This window comes from Musa acuminata, chromosome BXJ3-4 (assembly GCF_036884655.1).
Source record: "Musa acuminata AAA Group cultivar baxijiao chromosome BXJ3-4, Cavendish_Baxijiao_AAA, whole genome shotgun sequence".
Lineage (NCBI taxonomy): Eukaryota > Viridiplantae > Streptophyta > Magnoliopsida > Zingiberales > Musaceae > Musa > Musa acuminata.
The window spans coordinates 33,690,449-33,707,305 of record NC_088352.1 but is presented as its reverse complement, the minus strand read 5'-3'; the positions used below and the strand labels follow the sequence as shown (position 1 = coordinate 33,707,305).

The window sequence follows — 16,857 nt, the reverse complement described above, 5'->3', positions numbered from 1 at the left end:
CTGCATCTAATGCGGCAATGTACTCCGTCTCTGTGGTCGAGTCAGCAGTGGTATCTTGCTTGGAACTCTTCCTGCACACTGCTCCTCCATTCAAGATGTACACATACCTTGAATTCGACTTGCTATCATCGACATCAGACTGAAAACTTGAGTCAGTGTAGCCTTCAACCTTAAGGCTATTACCTCCATATACTAGTAAAAGATCCTTAGTCCTTCTCAAGTACTTAAGGATACACTTTACTGCTTTCCAGTGCTCCAAGCCTGGATCCGCCTGATACCTGCTCGTGACACTCAGAGCATGCGCTATATCAGGCCTAGTACATAGCATGGCATACATGATAGACCCTATTGCTGAGGCATAAGGTATCATATCCATGTTCGCCCTTTCTTCTGGAGTCTTTGGGGACATACTCGTAGAAAGCGATATCCCATGTCTCATCGGTATGAGACCTCTCTTGGAATTTTCCATGCCAAACCTTTTGACAATGGTTTCTATGTACCTGGACTGGGACAAGCCAAGCATCCTCTTGGATCTATCTCTATAGATTCTAATCCCCAAGATATAAGATGCTTCCCCTAAGTCCTTCATGGAGAAGTGTCTAGATAACCAAGTCTTTACTGTGGATAGCATTCCTACATCATTCCCAATGATGAGGATGTCATCCACATATAACACCAAAAAGGTGATAGCGCTCCCACTTACCTTCCTGTACACACAAGGCTCATCTTCGTTCTTAACGAAGTCATAAGATTTGATTGACTCATCAAATCTTATGTTCCAACTTCGGGAAACTTGCTTTAGTCCATAAATGGATCTAAGCAACCTACACACCTTATCTGGGCAGTTCTTGGACACGAATCCCTTAGGTTGCATCATATACACCTCTTCCTCGAGGTTCCCGTTGAGGAATGCGGTTTTCACATCCATCTGCCAGATCTCATAATCATAGTATGCTGCAATAGCCAATAGAATTTTGATGGATTTTAGCATTGCTACGGGTGAGAAAGTTTCGTCGTAGTCAACACCTTGCCTTTGACGATACCCCTTAGCCACTAGCCTTGCTTTATAGGTCTCTACCTTTCCATCTACTCCGATCTTTTTCTTAAAGATCCACTTGCAACCGATGGGTACAATACCTTCGGGCGCATCAACTAGGTTCCAAACCTTATTGGAGTACATAGAATCCATCTCAGAATTCATGGCTTCTTGCCACTTCCCGGAGTCTATACTCATAATAGCCTCCTCGTAGGTCTGAGGATCAATATCCTCTACATCCTCTGCTCTAATATGTCCCACATATCTCTCAGGAGGATGGGATACTCTATCAGACCTGCGTAAAGTTGAAACTTGTGTATTAGATACCTGAACAGACTCGGGCTGTAGAGTGGTGCTTGAGCTTGGTTCTCCAACCTCGCTCAATTCTATCATTCTCCCACTGTCTCCGTCAAGAATGTGTTCCTTCTCAAGGAACACTGCTCTCTTAGCTACAAAGACCTTTTGGTCCTCGAGATGATAGAAGTAATACCCACAAGTTTCCTTGGGGTATCCCACAAATTTACATCGCCCTGTCCTTGATTCTAACTTATTGGGGTTGTGTCTTTTAACATGGGCAGAGCAGCCCCAAATCTTAACAACCTTAAGATCAGGCTTCTTCCCTTTCCATATCTCATATGGTGTAGACACCACCGACTTAGTTGGAACTCTGTTCAGAAGGTAAGTTGCGGTTTCTAGGGCATATCCCCAGAATGAGATGGGTAGGTCAGCGAAACTCATCATGGACCGTACCATATCTAATAAAGTACGATTTCTCCTTTCAGAGACACCATTGAGCTGAGGTGTGTAAGGAGGTGTCCATTGGGATAATATCCCATGGTCCTTGAGGAACTGAGTAAACTCTGTACTTAAGTACTCACCTCCTCGATCTGATCGAAGAGTTTTGATACTCTTTCCAGTCTGGTTCTCCACCTCATTCTTATACTCTCTGAATTTCTCAAAGGCCTCGGACTTGTACTTCATTAAGTACACATATCCATACCTTGAGAAATCATCAGTAAATGTAATGAAGTAGGAGTAACCTCCAATGGCATGAGTTGACATGGGTCCACATACATCACTATGTATGAGTTCCAACAACTCAGTGGCTCTCTCTCCAGTTCCACTAAATGGAGAGTTGGTCAGTTTTCCACGAATGCAAGGCTCACAAGTTGCATATGACACATAGTCGAATGGATCTAGATATCCATCATTTAGCAACTTTTGAATCCTTCTTTCATGGATGTGACCTAGCCTACAATGCCACAGGTATGCACTGTTCACCTCATCTCGTTTCCTCTTAGACACTTACATTCATGATATGTGGAGTAGTGTCTTGCATAAACAAACCTTTATGCAATATTCCTCTCGTCAATCTCCCCTCGGCTTTGCTAGAATTTATAATAAATTGTAGATGTAATAAGCAATACTGGTATCCAATACCAATGCACTATCACAAAAATCTGCCAATTGGAGATTGATCATGAATGTACCTGAAGCTTCACCAAGCTTCAATTTCGCCCTTTCTGCAAGGTACTCTTTGCAGTTTCTCTTCCAGTGCCCATCTTTACCACAGTGGAAGCACTGGCCTTTGTCCTTTGTTGGGTCTTTCTTAGCAACCTTTGCTTTACCTTGTTTGCCCTTGCCCTTTCCCTTCTTAAGGGACCTTTCTGCTTTCCTTTTCTTTCTGGTCTCACCAGTGTAGAGAACTGGCTTCTCTTTCTTAATAGTACTCTCTGCCTCCCTCAACATATTGAGGAGCTCTGGGAGAGTCACCTCAAGCTTGTTCATATTAAAGTTCATTATGAACTGTGAAAAGGAATCTTGTAGGGACTGAAGCACAATGTCCACACACAAGTTATCCTCTAGGACCATTCCTAGACCTGTGAGTTTCTCTATCCACTCAATTATCTTTAGGACATGGTTCTGAACCGGTGTCCCCTCAGTCATCCTAGCGCGGAAAAGGCTCTTGGATATCTCATATCGTTGAGTCCTTCCCTGTTCCTCAAACAATTTACGGACATGTAGGAGAATGGATCTGGGATCCATCTTTTCATGTTGTCTCTGTAACTCTGGAGTCATAGAGCCCAACATATAGCACTGAGCAAGAGTGGAGTCATCAATGTACTTCACGTAGCGAGCGATCTCATCCTCGCTTGCCCCTTCTTTGGGCGTAGGCATCACTGTATCAAGGACGTACACGATTTTCTCCGCTGTGAGAACAATTCTCAAGTTACGGAGCCAATCCGTATAATTTGGACCAGTGAGGCGGTTGACATCAAGTATGCCACGTAAGGGATTTGAAAGCGACATTTTCTGAAAATAAAGATGTAGCAAAAATGAATAACATGCAGATTTTGCAAGAAATAAACTATCAAGATATGGACTTCTATCTTAATATGCTCCCACTATTTTACTAACGAGTCACGCGACACCCTCAGCACGTGAAACGGAAGTCTCCGACAGACTTCTAGTGGGGATCAGGATCCAATCAGCGTCTTAGTGTAACCTCGAGGGACTCGACCAATCACACTAAGCCTAAAAGGTAGACAACTCTTGCCGATCACAACTCCTTGTGATTCCCGTCCTGTTCGGCCTCCGAATCACCATGGCCTCGAGGGACTCGACCAACCATGATGCTCGGTTAAGTCAACACCTTCGTTACAAGATGAGTCTGATTTGATGATATACCCTCGAGGGACTCGACCAAGCATATCATGCCCTCAGGTCACCGGTGACATCTCTATGTCGTAAGCAAGATAGCGAATCGCGATATAGGTGAGTCTCGAGGGACTCGACCAACTCAACCTATACCGGGATTCGGTTCCTACTCATAACGATGGAAGGCCACGTGGGTCAATCTAATTGCCTCACGTTTACCGACTTAATATTATCGAGAGATGTTTCTATGATTTGGTCTCCTAATATGACATGTCACACATATACATATTTAATATATATCTACATCGCATGCAAATATATATACATATCTAGTATGTGTATAAGCAATCACACCAGATGATCATGGACCACAACCTAATATGATTAGGCCCGAGCCAGTAGGCCTAATCACTCACATCAAGATCTATGTGTGCAACGGTGCATCTCCATGCCTTGTGATCGTCCATCTCGTCCTCGTCGGTTCCGTCGACATCTTGATGCATCTCCATGCATCACGATCGTCTGTCTCGTGGGTCCCGCTATGGCATCCACGCTCCCGCTGCGCCTCCTCATGTGATTACAACTTAATCATAGGCACGCAGGCCCGACAATAAACGAGAAATATAATGGAGGTTCGCAGACCTCAATAATAATAATCACAAGTACACACATCACACGGTCCATGATCATCCGTCCACACATCATACATCACATGTATAAATAATCATCATCATGTAGGACTACTAGATAATAATAAAAATAATAATCAACTAAACCTTTTAATTAATTAATATTTTCTGAAATCAGGGATATATAGGGAATTTCTCAATTCCTAAGGGTATTTTCGTAATTTGGACAAAAGATAGAAACTGGAATTTCTCAAATTCTGAGGGGCAAAACTGTCTTTTTCCCAGAAAACCCTAATGCCCTTTCCCCTTTTCGCTGCTGCCGCCGCCGCCACCCTGCCGGCGGCGGCCTGTGCGGCGAGGGGCGGGGCGCTGCCCTCGCCTGCGGGCGGCACGCCCGCGGGCGTCGCCGCCTCCGCGGGCAGTCCTGCCGGCGAGGCAGCGCCCGCAGGCGGTGCTGCCTCGCTGGCGGCCGCCCCTGCGGGGTTTTTGCCCGTGGGAGCAGCGGCCACAGGCGCCGCTGCCCTGCGGTGCCTCAGCCCGCGCTGCTGCCCCGCGGCGCCTCTACCCGCGGGCTCAGCGGCCGCAGGCGCCTCTACCCGCGGGCTGCCAGCCCCGCCGGCCGCAAGCCTGCTGCAAGCAGACCGCCGGCCGGCTGCTGCAGACGCAGCCCCTGCGCTGCCCGCCTTCGGCTGCGCTGCACACACGCAGATCGAGGGCAGCAACTGTTGCTGCCCTTTCTTGCTTTTGCGTCAACGATTTTGACGTCAATATTCTTCCTAAACACAACACACGCAGTTCAAAACCAATCATTCGCACGAACAACCTGGCTCTGATACCACTGTTGGGAAATCATAGGGGGCGACATCATATGCGCAGCGGAAGAACAAGAAAACAAAAATCCCCGATTCCCAAAAGATGTTCATCGTCGTGCGAAGATTGGTGCGCAAAAATCCGCAAAACACAAAACTGCGTATATTGATTGTGTTACCTAGGGAGATCGTATATCCCTGTTTCCTTGCAGATCCTTAGGAGAGGGTGAAGGAGGTCAAGCGTCCTCCTCTCTAGCGGTGATCCACACAGCAGGGTTGCGACGACGCTCCTCAAAACTCCAGGCCTACTCTGAGGGGAGAGGGAGAGGAGAATAGGAAGGGCAAGCAAAGACTCTAGCCTATGAGGCTGTGAATCCCTCCTATTTATAGAGATCCCGTGTCAAAACCCTAATGGGTCCTTTCCCTAGTGGGTATTGGATCTGCATCCAATAAGACAAGGGCTCCGTCGGATATCTCATATCCGAACCTCTACTCATCGCAATGCCTACCATATGTGTGTGACCCTCTAGGCCCAATATCGAGCTGGCCGTGAGTCATACCTGTCAGAACTCCTTCTAACTCAGTGAATTATTATCTCTGTAATAATTCACTCGACTCATCGACTACGGAAGTACTAGGCCACTACGCCGTAGTCCCCAGACGATACAGGGGAATCCAATCCATTGGACCTGTCTGTCCTCAGTTACCATGTACCTATAGTCCCTCATCCATCTAATATCCCAGAGACCGTATATCGAGCATGGTGCTGTCAGACCCATACGGTTTCTACTCGAGTCTCGCTCTAATCGGATTCTCCCGGAGAACTCTTTCTCTCTCAACCCGAATGACCCTGGCCAGGGATTTGTCTGAGCAAGAACACATGGGATATTCCTCTCATGATACCGAGAGTGGATGATCCTCTATCGACACTCAATAGCCCTCGTAAGGTCGACTACCACTCCCAATGACCAGCTGTACTAGATCTGGGAACAGCCAAACCTATAAGTCTGGTATCAAAGAGTGGAGCACTCATACAGGACATCCTTGGTGTCTCAAGTCTAAGAACCAGATACACCACTAGGACTACGGAATCGTTGTCTGACAATAAGGCATCATCAACCATCCAGCATTCCGTAAGCGGATCAATCAGTGAACTCATTCTCCAATGAGCACCTGTACTGTATCCCTAGTGTCCCTACACGAGCAGCTATGAGACCAGCTGCATCCATCATATGGACGGGTATACAGCACACCAGTCTATCCGGTTATCACGATGTCCCTCTCGAGTAACCTATGACCGGGATTATTTAGGATATGTGTTTAAAGGTGAATCGATCTCATTATCGTGATCTCATCACGATCCGATTCCCATTGCACAAATCCAAGGACATCACAATATATATGCATTTATGCAATAGTTATAAAGTGATATACGCCAAAATATAATAAGCAAAAAGATTCTGTATCAAGTCACACGTGCCATCACTCACGTGATTGGCTTGCTGGGCACTTATGACTAGCAAGATCAATATTAGGCTCTACATCATCTTTCTGCACATCTCCCCCATCACCCTGATATACTGGAGGAATAACTGGATCATAATCTGCTAATCCTTCTACAGAAGTATTGGCTGGTGCCTTCTTTTTCAAATCTTCAAAAGTTTGATCCTCAAAGAAGACTACATCTCTGTTTCTAAACATCTTCTGCTTTTCTGGATCCCAAAGCTTGTAACCAAAATGATCATGTGAGTAACCAAGAAAAATACATTCTTTAGTCTTACCATCCAGCTTGGACCTCTCATTATCTGGAACATGTGCAAATGCATGACAACCAAAAACTCTCAAGTGCTTGTAAGAAACATCTTTCCCTGACCATACATGCTCTACAACATCACCATCTAGGGTTGTACATGGTGATAAGTGTTAGGATCGGAGTGGCACTAAGAGGGGGGGTGAATTAGTGCAGCGGATTAAAACGTTGATTTCGACAAATTTTTCGTACGATAAGAACGGAACTTGAAAAGCTTAACTTGAAAGCGTATTCTTAAAGTTGCGCAGCAAAGGTAATGATGAAACAAAGCAAGTAAGAAGATTTGCAGTAATGTAAATGACAATAAGAAATGCAAACCAGAGATTACGCCGTTTTTAAAGTGGTTCGGTCAAGTGACCTACATCCACTTGCGAGGCCCCTCTTCGATGAGGCTTCCACCTTCCACTAGCAAATCTCTTGAAAGTGAAGGGTGAATACCCCTCTTACAACTTTTACAAGCGGTTCACTCTCTTACAGATTTTCAACAAGAAAGAAGGAGGTGAACACTAGCAAATTGAAAACAAGACAAGCTAACACTTTTCTAAGGCTTTTCTCTCAAACACTTGCTGCTCAAAAAGTTTGTGCTCTCAGCTGAGATTTGAGGGGTATTTATAGGCCTCAAGAGGATTCAAATTTGGGCTTCAAAATTTGAATTCTCTTTGGGTTCCCGCTGTTGGAGGTGCCACCGCCCAGGGCTCGGGTGCTGGGCGGTGCCACCGCCCAGCCAGGAGGTGTCACCGCCCAGCTCTCGGGTGTTGGGCGGTGCCACCGCCCAGCCAGGAGGTGTCACCGCCCAGCTCTCGGGTGTTGGGCGGTGCCACCGCCCAGCTAGGCGGTGCCACCGCCTACAGTGTTTTCAGCCCGACTACAGTGTTTTCAGCCACTAGTTGGGCTTCAATCTTGGCTCTCTAGTTCGCTGGTTTAGCTTAATTTTTAGCCTAAACCAACTCTGACTTTGGGCCCAGTTGGCCCCTAACCAGGATATAGGATTATCTCTTAATCCTAATCCTAATTACAAGTGGACTACATAACCAAAACACATCCTAAGCAAATTTTCAACCGCGAACGTCGAGTCTTGTTCTGGCGAGCTTTCCGACGAACTTTCTGCTGACGGGCTTCTAGCAAGCTCCCGAACTTGTGATGACTTTAATGAGTAGCCGAGCCTTCTCGGTGATCTCCGTGAACCTCCGACGATCTCTTCGGCGAACTTCCGAAAATTCCGACAAGTTCCCGATTTCTTCTCGGTTGGTTCTGGCAGCATCTCCGACGATTCTTCAGACTCTTAAACGTCCATCGAACTTGACTCCGGTATTCTCGCTTTGTGTTTTCTGGTTATCGTAGTTAATCCTGCACACACAAGCAAACACTCTACTCCGATCTAGACAATTATTATAACGCAAATTGACATTCTGTTGCCCGGCACGTCATTGGTTGGCGCTTCATCCGATTCTTCGGTGCATCGTCCTCTCTTGCGGCTTGTTGCCCAATCGGCGGTTGACCTCCGCAACCCCGATATCCTTGGCGCAATTTCGCTCTCCTTGGCCCGATGCCCGATGCCCGAAGCCTTCTGCCATCCAATATCCTAACGTGATCTCCTCCGACGCAACGTCAATTCCTCCTGCATTAATTGTCTAATCCTGATCGAGTAGACCTGTATCACTCAAAATGTAGTCAAACATTTAAACACAATCAATTAGTTTCATCATCAAAATCCGAGATTCAACAATAAGTTGATAACATCAACTGTAGTCCTCAAAGTCTCATCCCAAAACCTTTTGGGTAGCTTGGCCTGTGAAAGCATACATCTGATCTTTTCCATGAGGGGTGCGGTTCATCCTCTCTGCAATTGCATTATGCTGAGGTGTACCAGGAATTGTCATCTCATGTTGGATCTCATGTGACCTGCAATAGTCATTAAACAATCCAGTATATTCACCACCATTATCTGATCTTATGCATTTCAATTTCCTTTCTGTCTCCCTTTCAACCCTAGCATGAAACTCTTTAAAGATATTAATCACCTGATCTTTAGCCTTCAAAGCATAGGCCCAAACTTTCATGAAAAAATCATCTATAAAAGTGACAAAATAAAGTGCACCACTTATACCAAGAACATCAACAGATCCACCATGAGTTTTTATCCTCAAATGACCACATACATCTGTATAAACATGATCTAAGACATGTATTTTTCTAGACAAAGCAGGACTAGCAAATGAAACTCTATGTTGTTTACCTGCTAAACAATCAATACAAGGGTTCAGATGTATACCTCTAAGGTCTGGTAATACCTCTCTCTTGGAAAGAACTTGCAGCCCCTTCTTGCTCATGTGTCCCAGTCGCCTATGCCACAACTTCATGCTGAAGTCATTTTCTATAGCATTTAACTGCTCACCATAAGCTTTAGCCTGCAACCTGTACAAAGTATGACATTTCTTTCCATTAGCTATAACAAGAGAACTCTTACTGAGCTTCCATTGTCCTTTGTGAAATCTACTTTCATAGTCTTCATCATCTAGCCTTCCAACTGAAATTAGATTCAGCCTCAAGTCAACCACATGCCTCACATCCTTAAGCACCAACTTGCAGCCATTGTTAGTCTTTAAATGGATATCACCCATGCCTATAATGTCTGTTGTGCCATAGTTGCCCATCTTGACAACACCAAAATTTTCAGACCTGTATATAGCAAAACAACTCCCTTCGTGGTGTAGCATGATAAGAAGCACCTGTGTTAATCACCCACTCAAGATCCTGACACACACAAGAAAAAATATCATCAGAAGGAGACAAAATCAAATAATCACCACCTTGCATTGTAGCTATAGTATTATCCTTTGACTCTGTAGACTCCACTTCTTTTCCCTTTTTCTTGTTCTTCTTAGGTTGCTTACATTGGTTCTTGTAATATTCTTTCTCACCACAGTTATAGCAAACAATATCTTTTCTTGATCTTGACTTGCTTCTACCCATGCGTGAACTGCTTCTAGACTTTGACCTTCCTCTATTCTCTGAGATAAGTGCTTGTGAATCATTTTGAGATATTGCCGAACTCTTTCTTCTCAACTCCTCATTCAACAAACTGTTTGTTACTTGACTCATAGTGACAACACCACCTGGCGCAGAATTACTAAGGGAAACCACTAGTGTCTCCCAACTTTCTAGTAATGAACTGAGAAGTAACAATGTCTGCAACTCATCATCGAGAGATATTTTCATAGAGGATCTCTGGTTAGTAATACTTTGTATTTCATTCAAATGTTCAGCAATAGAAGCACCCTCTCTATATTTTAGGTTCACAAGTTTTCTGATAAAAAAAGCTTTATTGCATGTTGTTTTTCTTTCATAGAGACTTTCCAACTTTTTCCAAAGAGAATATGCAGAAATTTCAGTAGAAACATAGTGAAAGACACTATCATCAAGCCACCGTCGAATAAATCCAATTATTTTTTGATCTAACATCTTTCACTCATTATCTGTGATAGTTGTGGGTTTTGCACTATCCCCCTGCAAAGGTCCATACAAATCTTTGCAATACAAGAGATCTTTCATTCTTGGTTTCCATATCATCAAATTGTTTCCATTTAAACTAATCATGCGAGAAATATTACTGGCCTTCATATTCAAATACAAAATTAAATCACCAAAACCCCTTTGCTCTGATACTAGTTGATGGGGATATAAATCAGGAATAACCTTTGTATATGAACAAATACTAGAAGATTATAATATGCAGCGGAATTAAATGGAATCACAATCAAACAGAACACCAAGATATACATGGAAAACCCCTTCAACATGAAGGGTAAAAACCATGGGGCAAACTAGAGATAATCCACTATGAGAATAATGAATGTACAAATCTCAATCTCTTGCCCTAAACCCTAGCAACAATCACAAGAGAAAAATAATGGGATACAAGGATCATGTCACTGTCCACAATATCTAAAACCTCCCCAAGTAATCACAGCAAGAGTCTATTGTAGATTTGATCTAACCTGAGATGAGAACACTGCTAGATAATTGAGAAAGCCTCTCTGCGTTGTTCTTGTCTTCTTCCCTTTTTTTCTCTTCCTTTTCTGTCTTGTTTTCTCCATTTTCTTTAGAATCTCGTGGCTCTGTTCTTCTTCTACGTTGCTGTCCTATTTAAGCATTTTTCTGTCTCCAAAGCACAGTCACCACACCCCTCTAATCTTAATTAGGGTTAGATTAAGAGGGGGTATGGGCTGTGGGCTATCAAGCCCACTATGAGCTAAATCTGTGGGATGTCAACCCAATAGGCTGGTCGTTCAACAGGATTCTAGATCTGTCTCTCCACGCGGGGTTGCAGCATTATGGCGGGATCATTAGCTTTGACAATTAAGCTTGCCTTCTTACGAGTCTTTCAATGTGGTCATCCGTTCCTTTCTATATATATATATATATATATATATATATATATATATAGGTGGCGTTTGAGGTTATGGCGACGGGAGCGAAATGAGTAGCGCCACCTCCTTCTCCGACTGGATGGGCGAAGCGATCGAGAGATCGTGCCCTTCTCTTTCGTAGTGACTCAGAAACAACATCGGGTGGCAATCACGTAGTTGGTAGTCCGCTCTCGCCGGCATCGGTTCTTCCTGAAGCCGGGTCCCACGTCGCCGACCAACCCCACCCAGTTGGCCGATTCGTCCTTGTTCCCGTTATTCCTTCCTTGATCGCGAATCAACCTCACCACCGCCATCAATCCTCCTCTCGTCACGCTCAGGTGGAAGAGAGAGATAAAGCAGAAAAAGAGAAACAGAGAGAGAGAGAAAAGAAAAAGCTTATGGGGACGTATTCAAACACGAGGAATCCACTAAAGAGGATCGTACAGTGCATGCGCTTCGCCCAATCCCATGCAACACGGCTTGTTTCGAGATAGGTGGTCCTTCCAATGGCATTTCGTTTCTCTTTCTTATTTATTAGCGGGTGGAGTGCAAGTCTTTATTTCCACTCTACATTGCCTCGACTGGCCTCTCCTCCCTCTCTCTCGCGATTTCTTTGAGGTTGTTCTTCCGCATGCATGGAGATTTCTAATGCTGGCCACCAGGTAACATAGTCTCAAGCTCTTCTCAGGAATGAGTTCTCTTAGCGCCCTTGCTTCTTGCGTTCGAGCAAACATGTAGTCTTGGAAGAGAACATACATGCAGTACTGGAAACTCCTACCTCTGATGAATTAGATTTTCGATCTTTTATCTGCTCAATTTTACTTTGCCTTCGGTTTTGCAAGAACATATGGAATTAGAAAGATCGATTTTGGGTTTCATTCTTTATCTTCAATTTTGATCTCAAAATTGTTGTCAAGTTTATGCATCTTTTCTACATGATCTTGATCATGACTATCTTCTTCTTTCATTATCCTACAAAATCCTTTGTTCTGCGGACTCGGAGATTCTTTCTTTGGGAAGGTGCTTCAGTTTTCCATGACTATTTTCTTCTGTTCCTTTACACCCCTGGAAGTTGCAAGTACATCATGTAGGTTTAGTTCGAAGGAAAGAATCAACCCTGATACAGTTTTCCGAGTGCATGCATGATGCGGTAAATACAAGTACCGAGAAGAAACACAGAAAGTATTTACTCCACAAGTCCTAAAATTTGTTCGTGATAGGATCTCAAGGCAGCTTCATAATCTGTTAGATCTTGTAGGTGATAGGAAGTAGCCAACCCGAACCTTTTATCTGCATGATAAGATCTGGAAATTGGGAGAATACACCACATATCTCATCCCCTGTGCTTCTTGGAATTCAGAACTCATAACTGCTGCTCTAAGTTCTTTCCCATGTGCCACAGTCACGGGGTAGCCATGGATTAGAGGAAGCTGTGGCATGTCCCAGGAGCCAGAAGCAACAGGATAAGAAGGCAAAGCCTGGTCCAGGACAGGCCCTGAAATGCCCCAGGTGTGCCTCCACCAATACCAAGTTCTGCTACTACAACAACTACAGCCCCTCCCAGCCGAGATACTTCTGCAAGGAGTGCAGGCGCTACTGGACTCAGGGAGGCTCACTTAGGAACGTTCCGGTGGGAGGTGGATGCAGGAAAAACAAGAGATCCTCCGCCTCTTCATCCTCTTCTTCCAAGAAGGCAAAAGATCAAGACCTCATCACCACCCCACTCCTACCCACTCTGAACAGTACTCCACCCCCTTCACATGATCCAAGTGACTGCTTCCTGGCTTCTTCTACCCTTCAAATGCAGCCATCCATCATGCAGGTTGGCCTGGACGAGACTGATCCAGTGACATCTGCCATAGCCCTAACGAATGGTTTTCTTGACATCGTAAGAAATGACTTCGTCAACACCACAAGCCCAACCGGCCTTGACTTCTTCCCGTACTATGGTTTTGGAGCCGATGGGTGGTCCTTCGAGAGAGTATTGAGTGATGCCACAGCAAGTCCAACAGCTACCCAAGCTTCATGCAAAGCTATGGACGGAGGAGGGGACAACAAAGTGCTGATGGGCCTTCGATGGCAGGATGGAGAAATGGATTCAGCAAGGGATTGCTGGAATGGTTTTGGTTTTGTTGACTTCAAGAAGAACGAGGAGAAGATAGTAAACAAAATATTTTGAGGAGGAATACTTTAATCTACGTTGTTATGGGGTCATCCATTAGCATCTATTTATATAAGCAAAGGAAGGTAGTTTCACGCATGTTAAAACAACGTTGCTCGATAAACTCATCTTCTCTTCCATTCATATATGCTCCACTCATTGACTCTTCCATCTTGCATAATCATTTTTATCACACATCTTAATTCAAATTAATTATAATTTTTATATTATTTATATTTTTTAACCAAAGTTTTGAAACAGATGTCATCTTTAATCTACTTTAATCTACCAAAGACGTGTTGTTGTAGTATATTTTGATTTATTCATCTTTTTTCTTTTAAGATATGTTAGAATTCTTTAAAGCTAAATTATTTGACATGTCATTCTTATAGTCTTTGCATACTCTATCTCAAAACATGAGAGAGCAGCACATTGTTGCTTTTTAGTTGTCCATGAAATCACCCCAAGCCATAGTTGAGTACAAATCTTAAAATGTTTTTTTCAATCATCTACGCTACCAACGCAATCACTATTAATATAAGAATATAATTTAAAATATTTCAACAGGTCATAGTGGATGCTTTTGATGTATTCAAGAACTCTCTTAGTTACTGCAAAGTGATGCTTGCTAAGACTATGCATGAACTTGATTAATAAAAATTATCAACCTTAAATGTATATAATAAATTAGTCCTCTAATTAAACTTTTATATTTCTTGTCATTTATTTTTTTCAACTATGTTATCTAACAGAAGTCTAACATTTGTGTTCATTAAGATGTAGTGGAAATGAGGAGTGATGCATCCTTCCCTTGTGAAGGGTTTGTCTTGGGGGGAGACATAGACCCTTCTCAATCGCTTGTACACTAGGTGTTTAGGTTTGAGAGATTCTTTTAATTGTCTTCTTGACTATAAGGGGCAGCACTTTGGTGGTTTTGCCATGAGGGAGGTATTTTCAAAATAAGTTAATTAAGATAGATTGAAACTGCATCGAAATTGCACGACTTCGAGCCCAATTGAAGGATTCTAAAAGAAAAAAACACTTTGGTGAGAATAAATTCGTCGTCATTATAGTAGCTCATGAATCTCGAATTTTGATGATCAAATCAATTGATGAGTTTGTGATCTAATCTGCGTTTTGAGTGACACAAGACTAGCTTCGATCAAAGAAAGATAAATTAATTAAAATATGAAGAATTATATTGGGCTGAAATGGAACGTGTTAGAAGATTGGATGTCGAGCCGGAGGATCGATCGACGTATTGACAGAAGGCTTCGGGCCAAGGAGAGCGGAAATTATGCCAAAGAAATTGGAGTTACGGAGGTCAACTGACCGATTAGGCAATAAGTCACAAGAGAGAATGTTACGCCGAAGAATTGGACAAGGCGTCGATGAACCAACTTGGTCTCCGAGGCTGTCAGGCGGTTGTACCGTATAGTGACAGTGTGTCATGTGGTGGTACCACCAGATTGGGCAATAGTATCACCTAGTGTCAAGCTGTATGCGATGGTACCGCTCGTACCCGGAAGACTCATAAATTTAAATTTTTGGCTCCATTTTTTAAACTATTTGGGGTCTATAAATACCTCACTTGGGTAGCAAGAAAGGAGCAAGAATTTTTGAGGAATAAACTAAGTAAACTCTGCCACAACTTTGAATTCCCTTCTCCTAATGCTTAGAGTTAGTCCTAAGGGAGGTGTGTGAGGGAATACTTGTAAAAGAGTGACTTGTAAGGGTTATCTCCTAAACCCGTGAAAAGGAGAAAGTGTTGTAAAGAGATGGTTGATCTTCGCCTATTGAAGGAAGATCTCAATTACCTCAACGAATGAGGAATCGAAAGTGGATGTAGGTTACTATGACTGAACCACTATAAATTCCAGTGTGTTCTTTCCTTACTGCTTATTCTCTTTACTGCATTCTACTTTACTTTATTACAAACTAACCAATCCCCTCTTCTCTATTCACTTGCAAACTTAAATGAGTCAAATAAACGGTTTTCTTCGAAATCGATTTTTATTGTATGAAGATTTTCAAACTGACGTATTTTTTTCGCTGCACTAATTCAAACCCCCCCCCCTCTTAATGTCGTTCTTGATCCTAACGGTTGGTATCAGAGCTACGTTTTTTTCTCGTTTGGTTTAACACCCAAGAGAAATTACTCTTTTAAGCTTTTAAGAGGGCTTTTATATTATTGAAAACTCGGATGAGTGTTTTCTTGCTTTCCTTGAACCTTAATTTATGGAATATTATTGAAAACATATTTGAAAGGTCTTCTCTTCTAATGAACGATTGAAATGAGTTAGAGAAGAAGACTTTCTCTTTAAATGTTAAGGCTATGAATGCCTTATTTTTTGTTTTAGATAAAAATGAGTTCAATCGAGTATCTATTTGTGAAATCGCTTTCGATATTTAGCACACACTTGAAATCACACATGAAGGCACTAGTAGAGTAAAATATTCTAAGATAAATCTTTTGATGTGTGATTTTGAATTGTTTCGTATGAAATCATTGGAGACATATATACCCGTTTTACGGATGTCATCAATAGTTTAAAAGCACTTGGTATAAGTTTTTCGAATCTTGAACTTGTTAATAAAGTTTTACGATCACTTTCTAAAAATTGGGATTCGAAAGTAACGATAATACAATAATCAAAGAACTTGAACTAATTTTTGATTGAAGAACTTATTGAGTCTTTAATAACCTATGAAATGATATGCAAGGCACATGATGAACTTGATGAATATGAGAACTACCTTCCAAAGAACATGAAGGATGTGACACTTCGAATAATAGAAGACCACTCGAGCGAAAGCTCAAGTAATGATGACATAGAACTCCTCACAAGTAAATTTATAAAATTTATAAAACATGAAACTAAGAATAAAAATGAACTTAAAAATAAAAAAATGTCAAAGAATAAGAAAGCACTCAATGTGACTTGGGATGAAACGAGTGCATCCGGACGAGGAGCAAACCGATGAAGACAAAGTGGCAAACTTTGCTTTGGTAACTCTCGACAATGAGGTAAATAACTCAAACGAAACTCTTTTACTTTATTTTAAAATTATTTAATACTTTTCATGAGTTCTTTTTAAATTAATTAGTAAAAAATAAAATATTATATAAAAAAAAGGGATCATGCTATTCTTTCTAGTGATTTTGAAAAAACATAAAACATGACAATTGCATGACGAGTTAGATTCACTTAATTGAAAATGATCAATTTGTAAATTTAAGTTATGATAATTTGAATTTATAAATCATTTTACTTTATGTCAAAAATAATTTTCAAAATATTTTTGATTAAAAATGATTTTATGTTTAATGAAATCATGTTTGAT

General features: G+C 42.3%; 1 protein-coding gene across 1 annotated transcript; it reads left to right on the top strand.

Moving 5' to 3' along the window:
* The first annotated feature begins 11,855 nt into the window (after positions 1-11,855).
* Positions 11,856-13,667, top strand: LOC135634613 (dof zinc finger protein DOF3.1-like). The gene is made up of 2 exons (XM_065145031.1): positions 11,856-12,013; positions 12,754-13,667. The coding sequence occupies exons 1-2, from the start codon at positions 11,987-11,989 to the stop codon at positions 13,528-13,530; spliced, it is 804 nt and encodes a 267-aa protein (XP_065001103.1). The 5' UTR covers positions 11,856-11,986; the 3' UTR covers positions 13,531-13,667.
* The last annotated feature ends 3,190 nt before the right edge of the window (positions 13,668-16,857 follow it).